Consider the following 13,434-nt stretch of genomic DNA (forward strand, 5'->3'; position numbering starts at 1 on the left):
GCCCTACAGAAAAAAGAAGAATGTAGTATATAAAATAAAGTAAGTGTTAAAACATATGGATAAGACAGTAAGAGAAAGCTGACAAAATACTGTCCTATTCATTTTCAAAAGCCTCAACCTACACAAAATAATGGAATCATGAATACATTAGATTAATCTTCCATCTAAATGGATAATTGCAAACAATATAATCTATCCTATGGCTCTTAAGAGTAAATACAAAGCAAATTCCACAGACAAGATTCCTTTAATATTACATTTGAATCAAGAGGATTCCATCATAAATTTGCTTAAAAGTTTATAAATAGATCCTCAGTTACGTGAATATATCTGTGGCAAAGCATAGCAAGAAAATACATTCCTTTTGGCACATGTAACCAACAAAGGACTAGTGTCCAGAATATATAAAAAATTCCTACAAATCAATAAGAAAAATAAGCAAAGGCTTGGATGGGTATTTCAAAAAGAAGAAATCCAAATGACTAATAAATAAGTGAAAGGAATTCAATTATATTAGTAATAAGAGAAATGCAAATAAATAGATGGGAGAAAGCACCATCTAGCTCGACAAAAACAAAAAGGCTGACAATCTCGAGTGCTGCTGAGCACATGCCCCTTGGTGCATGTGCCCCTTGGTAAGGAAACTAGGGCAGCCCCCTGGGCCCTTTTCTGTGCTCTTTTCTGAGCATCACTGAAATTCAGTTGCAAAGTTTCTGTCTTTAACAATATTCCCAGGGGCCCACGAAGGATGTTGACAGAACAGCCTCCTTTCAAGTGCAGTTATCTTGAGTGACCACACACACACACACACACACACACATGGGCTGCTCTGACATGGGGCCCACATCCTTCTAGGTACAACTCTGTTGGCCCGGAAGTGGGACACTGAGAACTCTTGTATACTGCTGATGAGAGTCTAAACTGGGACACACACTTTGGAAACTAAGCTGGCAGTATTTGGTAACGTTGAAGATTCATACTCCTGTGATCCAGCAAATCCACTAGAGAAACCCATGTATCCTTGCGACAGTATGAAAATGTTCATAGCAGCATTGTTCATAGTAGCCAAAACCTGGAAACAATAATTCCATCAATAAATAGTGAAATCAATGGATAAACTGTTGTACACCTTAAACACACACACAACACAATACAATGTAGCAACGAAGATGAATGAACTGTAGCTATACCCAAAAATGTGGACAAATCTCACAAACATAATGTTGAGCAAAAGAGGCAAGACATAATAAAAGAGTATATTGGGGATGATTCATTTACATAAAGTTCAAAAACAGGCAAAACTAAACTATATTGTTTGGGGATGCATATCCTCACATACAAAAGTAGCAGAACTATAAAGAAAAGCCAGGAAATTATCACAAAAGTCAGAATTGCAGCTGCCTTTGGAGGAAGGTGAGGTTATGGCTGGGAGGGGATAAGTGGGGGCTTCTGGGTGCTGGCAAGTTTCCAGTGTGTGATCTGGTGTGGCCACCACAGGTTTTCACTGTGTAATTACTTGTGGTCTTGAATATCTGTGTTGTACACTCTTTTCTGTCTGCTGTTATGGTACACAGCAATAAAAGTGACAGAAACAAAACTATTCTCCCCTTGTCATCACAAAAGCAATGGAACTCACTGGGACTTTTACACAACATAAAATTATGGATAAAGGATGAAGAAAAAAATGCTTTCCAAGGGTAGGGAGAAAAGTTATCAGGAAATATTATAGCTGCTAAAGATATTAAACATGCTGATAAAGAGTTTACGATGAACAGTGAATAAAGCAGCTGGGTCAAACACAGCTCGAGGATGGCAGCAGCTTCCGCTAAGTGGTCTACACTAAGGGCTGTGACATTTAAACAATAGGGTAGGTTTTTATCTTACACTAACAGAATCACTTTTATTCAGCACTAAAGATCAAATTATACTTTACCAAGATACTCCCCAGTAGTGTGCAGGTTCAATCAATCTAGTCATGGAGGTTTGGGTTGGCATTAAAAATGGAAAATGATTTTTAAAAAATCTTTTGAAGGTACTAAAGAATTTCTCATGGAGTGTCACTTTGCCACGGTTAAAGAAAACTGGTGTGACGATTTGAGAAAGCTCCATTTCCAAGTGTGATTAACTTCCTAAAAAATGCCTAAGTACCACAAAATGGAGGGTGGTCTTAAAAAAAGATTAATGTAGTTGATTTTGGAAGTTGGCTGGTGATTAATTTTAATGCAGCTGGCTCAAATGAAAATTATTCAATTCAAAATAAGTTTCCTTTCTTCCTCAAAGTCTCTTCATAGGCCAAGCGGTAACAGGAAACATCATCCTTAGCTTTCCTGCTCAGTCATTTGCTCAGAATCCAACAATCCACAGAGGAAAATGTGTCACCAAACCAGATGTCAAGAGGATCACACCAACAAGAGGAAACAGCTTGAGAGAGAAGCTCCTCTTTCTTTTATCCCCACCCCCTCTGCCCCCAGAACAGGTCACTTCCTAGTATTTGTCCACTGTATTTCAGACCAGAAAATGTGAGTGGTAGTCTATGAACCATTCCTCATGCTTCACAAAAATACTAACTCACTTGATTAACAGTGATGTAATTTTATACCCAAAATATTTGGAAGCAGAATCTCAAAAAGATATTTGTGCACCATGTTCACAGCAGCATTATTCACAGTCACCAAAAAGTGGACGCTATCCAAGTGTCCTTGGATGGATGACTAGATAAACAAAATATGGTCTATACACACAGTGCAATGTTATTCAACTTTAAAAAGGAATAAAATTCTGATACATGCTACAATATGGATAAACGTTGAAGACATTATGCTAAATGAAATAAGTCAGTTACAAAAAGACAAATACTGTATGATTCTACTTATTTGAGGTACCCGGAGCATTCACATTCTTAGAGAGAGAAAGTAGAATGGTAGAGACAGGTGCTGGGAGGAGGCAGGAAAGGGGAGATGTTGTTTAAAGAGTATAGAGTCCCAGCTTTGCAAGATGAAAAGAGTTCTTGTGGTACGAATGTCCCTAACAGTACTGAGCTGTACACTTAAAAATGGTTATGATGGTAAATTTTATGTTATAAACATAGAACAATTACATATTTTCGTATGCCCCATTCTCACCTCCTTGTAACTGAAAGTTCTCTAGAATCAAAGTGTGAACATTTAGCACGTGGCCCAGTGGAAGCCCAGGAATGGGAAAGGGTAAGAAATGGGCAGGAGGATCTGGTATATCTGGAATTGGAAGCAAAGAGGTTTTCTCAATCCCAGAAAGGAGCAATGTGCTTGAGCTCCAGGTAACAATTTTAGTGCAGGTTTGAGCCACTCACGACAGAACTGTACTGTGAGCAGGCCTAGTCAGGCTTGTCCTGCCCTCCCCCAACTGCTACTTTGCTCTTGACTTCCCGCCAGCTAACATCCCAGTCAGTTTCTTAGGAATGGATGAGTTGGGTGGGCAAATGGCACCTCAAAGCACCACTGTCATGGAGCTGGTAAAGAGAGTACCATTCAACTTGCTAGCAGCCCTCAAGAAAATGTTGAGAAAACACAAGAAGACTATCATAATCTCTTCCCTCTCAAAGTGATAACTTTCCAGACCAGTAGATCTTATTTCTTATCTCTCGGATGCAAACAGCACGCCGTTCGACGACTTTGTCCTGGCTTCACAGTGGAACATGAAGAGATTGCAACAAAACTCCAAACCATCACTTCATATGTTTTAGAGCAAACGACTACACCCCAGTTAAGCTTCCTCTACTTTTCTCTTCATAGCTGATATGCAATTCCTTTGCCAGCAAATATCCATAGGATAGTCTAACTGCATTATTTATAGTTTGAATTCATGATTAAAATTGGGAAAAATACATTGAAATAAAGCTTCCAGCGACTATAGTCAAATACAGCAAAACGAAAATAATAATAAAAATAGAGTGCACCGCCAAACTCTAGAGGAAACACTTCAGTACATAATCTCATTCTTTCTTTCAGCAATGGATGAGATGGTTGTTTGCCCATCTTACTGATGAGGAAACTGAGGCAAGGAGGTCTAAGTTAACTTAGAGATAGCTTAGCAAGTGAGTCCAGGTCTCTGGGATGCCAGAGCAGCCACCTTCCCCACTGCCTTCAATGACTTTGGACAAGTTGCTTACCTGACTCTCAGTGTCCTCATTTATTAAATGACGACAATAACTCCTATCTTACAATGTTATTGTGAAAAGTAGGTGAGATAATCAATGAAAATGTACCTAAAAGGGGCCAGTAGACACTGTACAACTGGGACAGTCTTTTCTCCCCTCCTCCTGTTCTTCTTCCTCCCCTTCCACATCTTGTCATCTCCTCCCCACTCAAAGTCACGGCAAATATGGAGAGGAAAGCGCACTCAGATGGACTCAGAGACATAGAGGACAATTAAATGTAATCCTGAACATGTCTTCCTGCCAGTACTCTCAATGAAGAGACAAGGCTGTGGAGGCAAGGCCAGAGAGAGAAGGCAGAGTCCCTGGTTACCAAGGTGAGCCAGGGGGTTCGAGTAGACACGTCTAGGGGAGCGTGGGAGGAGGACAGGGACGACGGCAGCTTTTTAGAGAAGTTATGGCTTCTAAGAGGGAAGAGAATTCAAAATGAGCAGATGATGCCGAAACCATTTGGAGAAAGTTCTTTCAGAGCACAGGATATTTACATAATTTTAAAGAATCTCCTCACAGATTATTAATTAATCACAAAAGGGAATTAAAAAGTAACATTTACAATGGAGAAATCTGGTGGACCTCCAAATCAAACAGAACACCAGCAATAATGGGACCACCTAATATTCTGTGCCTCCTGATGGATGGCACTGAGGACACAGCATCACTTAATACTTAGATATTACTCAGGCACAAAGACATAACCTGAGCCAAATCACGGGAAACACCAGAAAAATCCACACGAGGGACATTCTACAAAACAACTGACTTGCGTTCTACAAAATGTCAGTGTCATAAAAGATGAAGAGGGGCCAAGGGACCATTCCAGATAAAAGGAGTCTAAAGGCATGTCAACTAAAGGCAAAGACATGATCCTAGATAGCCACAAGGACATTATTGAGACAATTAGGGAAATTTGAATATAGACTCTAAATTAGATAATAGTATGTATCAATGTTAAATTTCGTGAAAATGATCACTGCATTGTGTAAGATAACAGCCCTGCTCTTAGGAGACACATGCTTAAGAATTTAGGGGTGGGGGCTGCCCCGTGGCCAAGTGGTTAAGTTCACACGCTCCGCTTGAGCAGCCCGGGGTTCAGATCCTGGGCGTGGACATGGCACTGCTCATTAGGCCATGTTGAGGTGGCGTCCCACATGCCACAACTAGAGGGACCCACAACTAAAATACACAACTATGTACTGGGGGGATTTGGAGAGAAAAAAGCAGGGGGGAATAAAAGAAGATTGGCAACAGTTGTTAGCTCAGGTGCCAATCTTTAAAAAAAAAAAAGAATTTAGGGGTAAAGAGTCCTCATGTCTGCACCTTACGCTCAAGTGGTTCAACAACAACAAAAAAGGTATGAGTATGCATGGGTATATGCACAAAAAAGATAAAGCAAATACAGCAAAATATTAACTGGTAAATCTAGGTGAAGGGTATACAATGTTTATTATACTATTCCTGTCCCTATGCTATAGAGTTGAAAAAAAAAATTAAGAAATAAATATAAATGCCTGGGGGAAAAAAAGAAGGTGGTATGTTTTTTATGCTGAGTGAAATAAGTCAGAGGGAGAAAGTCAGATGCCATATGATCTCAATCATAAGTAGAAGATAAAAACAACGACAAAAAAAAAAACCCACATACCATTGGAGATTGGATTGGTGGTTACCACAGGGGTAGGGGGGAGGGGAGAGGGCAAAAGGTGTGATTGGGCTCACATGTGAGGGGATGGACTATAGTTAGTTTTCGGGTGGTGAACATGATGTAATGTACACAGAATTTGAAATATGATGTACATCCGAAAATAATAAAAATAAAATAAAATAAAATGAGCAGACAACAGCTTGATGGCTCCTCAAAGAGTTAAACATAGAATTACCATATGACCCAGTAATTCCACTCCTAAAAGAATGTATATACCCAAGAGAAATGAAAACATTTGTCCACCCAATAATTTGTACATGAGTGTTGATAGCAGCCTTATTCATAATATCCAAAAGGTGAAAATAAACCAAATGTCCATCAACAGGTAAATGAATAAACAAATTGTGGTATATCCACATGTAATGGAATATTATTCAGCCATAAAAAAAGAATGAAATTCTGACACCTGGTACAACATGGGTGAACCTTGGGGACATGCTAAGTGAAATAAGCCAGGCCAAAAAGGACAAATAGTATACGATTCCTTAAATATGAGGAATCCATATATACTTATATGAGGTACCTGAAGTAGTCAAATTCACAGAGACAGAAAGTCGAATGGTGGTTGCCATGGGCTTGGGGGAGGGTGAACAAAAAATGACTGCTGAATGGGTACAGTGTTTCCTTTTGGGGTGATGAAAATATTTTGGAACTAGATAGAGGTGGTGATTGCACAAGAATGTGAATGTAGTAAATGTCATTGAATTGTTCACTCTAAAATGATTGACTTCATGTTACGTGAATTTTACCTCAATAAAAAGAAAAGAGCAGATAGAGAAAGGAGGAGGATAATATTACGACTTAGGCAACAGAGTGTGAAGGAGAAGAGACCACATCTAGAGGGAGCGCTCACACTTATGAATCCGCTGACTGGAATGGAGAGTGCCTGATACGCACTGCCAACTGGTTCTGAAATACCCCAACCAAAATGAAGAACGTGAGGTTGCATAATGATAATTTATCTGAAATTCTGTAAATATGTTCACAAAGACGTACAGTGCAGTAAGAATTAATTACATGCTGAGTCAGTATCCACCATATTTAAAAGACACTTGGGTTAACGCAGTGACAACAGGAGAAAGTGGACAAAGCTGTGATGTGAGGAGCCAAGATTTTAGAGGACAAACCTCTCCCTCACAGACCCCTGGATGGGGAAGTGAAAGGACACATGGCTGCGGGAGGCTGGAAGGGTCTTAGTTTCTGCTCGCCTGGGGCTGGACAGTGTTTAAAATCTGTCTACCCCAGGGGCCGGCCCTGTGGCCGAGTGGTTAAGTTCGCACGCTCTGCTTCTGCGGCCCAGGGTTTCAGATCCTGGACCCGGACATGGCACCACTCATCAGGCCATGCTGAGGGGGTGTCCCACATGCCACAGCTAGAAGGACCCACAACTAAAAATATATACAACTATGTACTGGGGGACTTTGGGGAGAAAAAGGAAAAATAAAATCTTAAAAGAAAAAATCTGTCTATTCTTTCTTCTCTTGAGAAATCACGTTTGCTTTCACTCACACAAAGCTGGCACCGAGACAGTGATCCAGCATGATGTGTATGACCTAACATATTATCCTTTCCAGAAGTTTCCAGAAAAATGTATTTTCAATTAGAACCATGAAGAGAACATGAAGCTTTAAAAAAAAAAAAAGCTTTTTTTATTCTTATCACAAAAAACAAAGAAACTCCCATTCACTATAAAAACTTTAGAAAAGATACATGGGCAAAAAGAATGGCCTGGAGAAAGCCACTGCTATAATTCTGGTCACCTCTCACCAGCCTGAGCAGGCAGCACTTAATGATAAGGAAGGACTCATTAATGATGGCATTCTGAGCCTCTTCAGAAAACTTCCTGGTGAGAAATTGCAATAACTGTGAGGCCCCTATGAAGCCCGCTAGTAAGGACGGCCCTAAACCCAAGTGCAGCTTTCTGTGAGGCGGAAGCAAAGTTCCTGTACTTGAAATGTGTGTCCAGAGAACCTGGTGATGAGAGAGTCACAGAAGAGTAGAGAGAACAACCAGGATAAACACCTGCTGCTCTCTTCCTTATAAATGTTCACTTTAAAAGAGAATTACTAAGTCACAGGGAAGAGGAAGAGTCTTATCAAATAATTCTGCAGGCCAGTTCTTGGTGTAAGGTGGACGGAGAAAAGCAAAAGAAGGGAGGCTTCTGACACAGTTGAGCGTTTGGCTGAGAAAAGTGATAGAAATTGGCTGGAGCCCTCACTTCTCCTGTCGTCCCCCTGGAGTGGACTCAGCCTCCAGAGCCACACACTCACCCATCCAGACTTCCCCAAACTGCCCAGCACCGAGCCTCTTCACCAACTTAATGGACTCCCGAGGGATCTCCCAGGCATCTTTATCCCAGGGCTTCTGTGGTTTGGGGCTGATGCACGCCTTCTCCAGTCTCCTGCACAGGCCGTCTGACTGCTCTAATTTGAAAGAGAAAATCAAGGTTAAGAAAGGTCATACTTTGCATTTTACTGGTATCTGTAGAGAAGTTTTCACTATTAGTCTTATAATTTCCAATGTGTCAAAGTCTATGAACCTAAAATGCTCATGGGACATCTTTTGGATCGTGACTTTTGAAATTCTTAAATGAAAGCTAATTTAAGACACACACAATTTGACTCATTAGTACTGCTAATCTATAAAACAAAGACAACAAACCAAATAGATAAACAAAGGCTGACAGGTTGTCACACTTCATAAAATGTAATTTCAGATTACTGAGCCCATGTAAGTGCCTCAGGGCCCAACAGGGGGGGCTTGGCCATGTCACCAGGGGGCCCCTGGCCCCAGAACAGGGCCAGAGCGCCACCAGCTCTCAACATGCATGCCAGACGAACAAGTGAACGGGGATGACAGAGGGAGGGAGAGAAGATTCCACAAAATCTGGTGTACCTTGCTCTCTCCATATTTTGAGGCCTAAGCAAATTGTATAATATGTATTCCTTAGAGTAGGTTGTAAAAATAAGCAGTAACAACAGCTGCCCACTACAACCAACTTCAGTTCATTCACAGCAGGAATGAATATAAAGGCTGGTCACAGGATAGCATAACACGGTTTGAGAATGGCATTAGAGAATGGGACCAGTGACTTGCCACTTCTAAATATTTTGTTGTTATTTCTGTCTTCTTTTACCAAGAGTACATATTACTTTTACAAACATATACACACATATACACAAAGAAACAGATCTGCAAATCTGCATTCCTATTCCAAATATTTAAAGATGTGTTGTAAAAATATGCATTACACAAAAATAATATTCATTTTCCTCTTTGTGATGTTGGAACATTAACTTTCAAATAGTGCGGACCAGGTGGGAAGGACTGAGATAATTATTCAAAGATCAAATCTGACTTTGAAGGTATTTTTAATGAAAGATTAATTTAGAATCAATTACAGAATATGATCCTCTAACTTTATCCAAAACAAATAGGATGCCTAAGAATTTTAATGTAAAAAAGTGTTTGATACCATATATTTATCATAATAAACATACTTTGTCTTGTCCAACTTTCAGTTTTGACTTACTTTGGTAATGCTTAATCATGTCACTGATACAAGGAAAAGTGATTCGTGGAGAGATGTAATAACCGCCATTGTCCAGACTCCTAATTTTGTAGTGCTTAATGACATCACCATGCACGGGGTCATAGTCTCTGACAGACAGAGAGAAACTTCCTGGAAGGGAAAAAGTACAGTAAAGATTACACTTATAGTCCATAAATAAGCTCTGCACTATACAACACTGTGGTACACATTTTGTGTAAAAATATGCAAAATATAAATTAACTATGTATACAGTGTATTATTTTAAAAGTCCTATAAAAAGTCTACTGAACAAATGAATCTAGCATTTGTTTGCTATGAAGCTTATCAACATGCCATTTTCCTTCTTCATGACAGTTTAAATTATTTCACTGAATTGAAGTTATCTTGATTTTCTTTCTCTTAAAATTTCAAGATTTACTCTAAATAATAATGTAAGAGGCTCAGCAAGCAGAAAGCATGGTAAGAAATGACCATAGCTATGTCTGCTTCCTATGTTACTTTTAGTAGCAAAACTAATCATTTCAGTTTATTTGTTATCAACCTATAAAACTTTCACTACTAGAACACAATATATCCCTTTTTCAAAAGATTCTAGCCCAGTTTCTAAGAATGATTTGCTGCTAATTAGTGTCTTTTAAGAGGGCTTCAGTGACTTCCTACCTTTTAATGTCTCACTTTCTCTGATGAGAAAAGCTCCAGGGCTGTTCCCCGGCGCCAGCAGCTGCCTCTCTGCGTCTTTCCTGGTTATATCCTTGAAAAACCACCTGAGGAGACATCGTAACATTTCATGGGTGTTATGCTCCAGGGAAGGAAACAGATAAAGAATAAACAAGAAATCCCACACAGTGCACAAAACCATCAAGATGACAACGTGCGAGGACTCACTCTTCTGTTTCCAAGGTGTTGACTTTGGCGACGTAGTTGCTGGGGATGAAGCCTTCTCTCTTTGTGGAGAGCGACTTGGCTCTCCACCACTCTCCATGCCTGCAACAGAAGCACATCTCAAAAACTATTTGTGTCCAATGACTCAGGAACTACAGGAGCAACTGTCTTAAGATGTTTGATTTTTGGGGGGGAGTGGGGGCTGTGACGGAGGGTGGGGAAGATCCCTGGAACCCCAGAATCCAGTAGGAAAATTCACTCCCCTTGCTGAAATAAAAACACATTTAGAGACTGCAGCAAAGGAAAACAGCCTCACAACTGAAGTGTGGGTCACTGTGCTCAGCACTACACAAAAAAGAGTTGGTGACAATGGTTCCTGTGGTGCAGAAGCAAAACGTTTGTAACTCCCCCAGGATAGCTAAGAAATGCGTTAGGATTCCTACAGAAATGGGAATCCAGGAATAATGATCCATAGTTTCTGTGTTATAAACTCCTTTGTTAAAACATCTGGTTTCCATGGAAAAAGGAAATAGAAAACCATAAGATAATTCCAAGTAGGTAGGCCTCATCACTGTGCTCTTGCCCTCAGTGAGGAGCCAGGAGGAGGCTGGGGCCAGTGAAGGAAGCAGGACTGGATGGGGCCCTATGAGCCTCAACTATGCTCCCCTTCAAATTCCCAAGCACAGATGGGACCCCTGTCTGTAGGACGTGAAGGACGACCTTCTTACTACATGCCTATAAAGTAGTCCCCCCTTATCTGAGGGGGGTACCATCTAAGACTTCAGTGGATGCCTGATACGGAGGAGAGTACTGAACTCTATATATAGTGTGATTTTTCCCAGACATACATACTTATAATAAAGTTTAACTTATAAATCAAGCACAGTAAGAGATTAACAATAGTTAATAATAAAAATAGAACAATTATAACAATATACTGTAGTAAAAGTCATGTGAATGTGGTCTCTCTCTCTCTTATCTTACTCTACGGTACTCACCCTTCTTCCTGTGATGATGTGAAATGACACAATGCCTACGTGATGAGATGAAGTGAGGTGAATGACACAGGCATTCTGACACAGCATTAGGCTACTATTGACCTTCTGACAATATGTCAGGAGGAGGATCATCTGCTTCCAGACCGTGGTTGACAGCAGGTAACCAAAATCACAGAAAGTGAAACTGCGGATAAGGGGGGACTACTGTGCTATATTTATATATATGCATACACACACACGATCCTCACATCAACACCATGACAGGTATTGCCATTCTCATTTTATAAGTGAAGAAACTAAGGTATAGAGTTGAAGTGACTTGTCAAGGTCACACAACTATCAAGTGACAGGGCCAGCCTTAGGCCCAAGTTCGTGGTCAACCAGTAAGTGACAACTGCTCCCAACCACTTAATGCCTTATACTTAATAAGGAGTCTCCTCCTCCTTCTAACCCTGGTCAGCAGGCCAGGGTGACAAAGTATGCAAAATTAGTAGGAAAAGCAAGCAAGAATTAAGGGACTTGGAGTTCCTTATTCTCGGTACTGTCCTGAGCCCCAAGGCCACAGGTCTGTGAGTCAGCATGGAGGCGTCAGGAAATGAGGATGTCCCAATGTCTTCACAGAAGCATCTTCACAGAAGTGTCTTCGCAGAAGTGCCACAACTGCTGAGCAAGGGCTTTTCCAAGATGACTATTGCTTCAGCACAGGGTCCTTATAAATCACACCAAGTTGGGCCCATACACCAACTCTGAATTTTAAGTAATATAACTAAATAAAGATGGCATTTAAAAAGAATATGTCAATTCCACACAGACCTCAACTTCTTTAGGCAGCACAGATGGATAAAGAAACTGGTGTCTATCTTCAAAGGAAACCTCCTAGAGAGTGCTCACAGCCAAACTTAAGAGGAAAACCCCTTTGGCCCTACTCCTCTCACTCCCAAAGCCCTCCTGGCAGCAAGGAGGCTGGGGGGACCTCATGCCCACCACAAGAGGGGCATCTGGCAATCACTGTGCTACTGGAAGCAAAAGGAGGGGGACAGCATGCAGGACTCGGTGCCTGAGCACAGGAACAGCAGGCACAGTGCACTTGGCGCACTTACTCTTCTAGCACTTTCATCTTCTCTCCTTTCTTGAAAGACAGGTCGTCTGGGTGGATGCCATCATAGGGGTACAAGGCTACCACAATGTCTCCTTGCTCCTCTGGATCTAAAAATGAAGAATACAAGCAAAGACCTTTACGAACCCATCAGCAGAAACCTTTTAACAAATGCTCATCAGGCCCAAAAGGATGAGATGACGGGCTGAAGAGCGGGGCAACTGGAAATAATGATGTGTGTTTCCTCCCTAGTGGGGCCCAGGGCCTAACATGGTCTACACAAAGTAACATGCTGTACACACCAAGTACAGTATTTGTTATCTCAAATCGTACAGACCTACAGCTATAATTAATTCCAACTCTATATTTAAGAAATGATACACCCAGGTGCATAGCAGCATTATTAACAGTCGCCAAAAGATGGAAACAACCCAACGTCTGGTGACAAATGGATGGATAAATAAAATGTGGTATATACATACAATAGAATATTATTCAGTTTTAGAAAGGAAGGAAATTCTGACACATGCTACACCATGGATGAACCTTAAAGACATCATGCTAAGTGAAATAAGTCAGACATAAAAAGACAAATATTGTATGATTCCACTTAATGAGGTTCCTAGAGTAGTCGAACTCACAGAGACAGAAAGGAGGATGGTGGTGCCAGGGGCTGGGGAGGACGGAGGTAAGTTGGTGTTTAATGAGTATAGACTTCCAGTGAGATGATGAAAAAGTTCTGGAGATGGATTGTGGTGATGGTTGCACAATAATGTGAATGTGCTTAATGCCACTGAACTGTACATTTAAAAATGCTTAAAATGGTAAATTTTATGTTACAAGTATTTTCCCACAATAATAAAATAAATAAAAACACCCAGGACAACTACTTTATAGAGTCTCTAACAGTGAAGAAACTACCATGTTGCGATGAAAACATACCTTTAGTTTGAAACCTCTGTCCTGGTAAAAGCTGAGATTCTGAAACCTAGGAGAGAATATTTGTTAGAAAAA

At 40.6% G+C, this 13,434-nt stretch overlaps 1 protein-coding gene across 2 annotated transcripts in view; it reads right to left on the reverse strand.

Annotated features, from left to right (window-relative positions):
• The window catches only part of LYN (LYN proto-oncogene, Src family tyrosine kinase), a 113,899-nt gene that overhangs the window by 42,871 nt on the left and 57,594 nt on the right, over nucleotides 1-13,434 (reverse strand). For both annotated transcript variants that reach the window (XM_070630596.1, XM_070630595.1), the window contains exons 3-8: nucleotides 13,363-13,408; nucleotides 12,425-12,530; nucleotides 10,330-10,428; nucleotides 10,105-10,208; nucleotides 9,424-9,573; nucleotides 8,162-8,314 (exon numbers count right to left, since the gene is read on the reverse strand). In XM_070630596.1, the coding sequence (XP_070486697.1) occupies nucleotides 8,162-8,314; nucleotides 9,424-9,573; nucleotides 10,105-10,208; nucleotides 10,330-10,428; nucleotides 12,425-12,530; nucleotides 13,363-13,408 (658 nt within the window). The remainder of the gene's footprint in view (nucleotides 1-8,161; nucleotides 8,315-9,423; nucleotides 9,574-10,104; nucleotides 10,209-10,329; nucleotides 10,429-12,424; nucleotides 12,531-13,362; nucleotides 13,409-13,434) is intronic.

The sequence above is a fragment of the Equus przewalskii genome, chromosome 8, assembly GCF_037783145.1.
Source record: "Equus przewalskii isolate Varuska chromosome 8, EquPr2, whole genome shotgun sequence".
Lineage (NCBI taxonomy): Eukaryota > Metazoa > Chordata > Mammalia > Perissodactyla > Equidae > Equus > Equus przewalskii.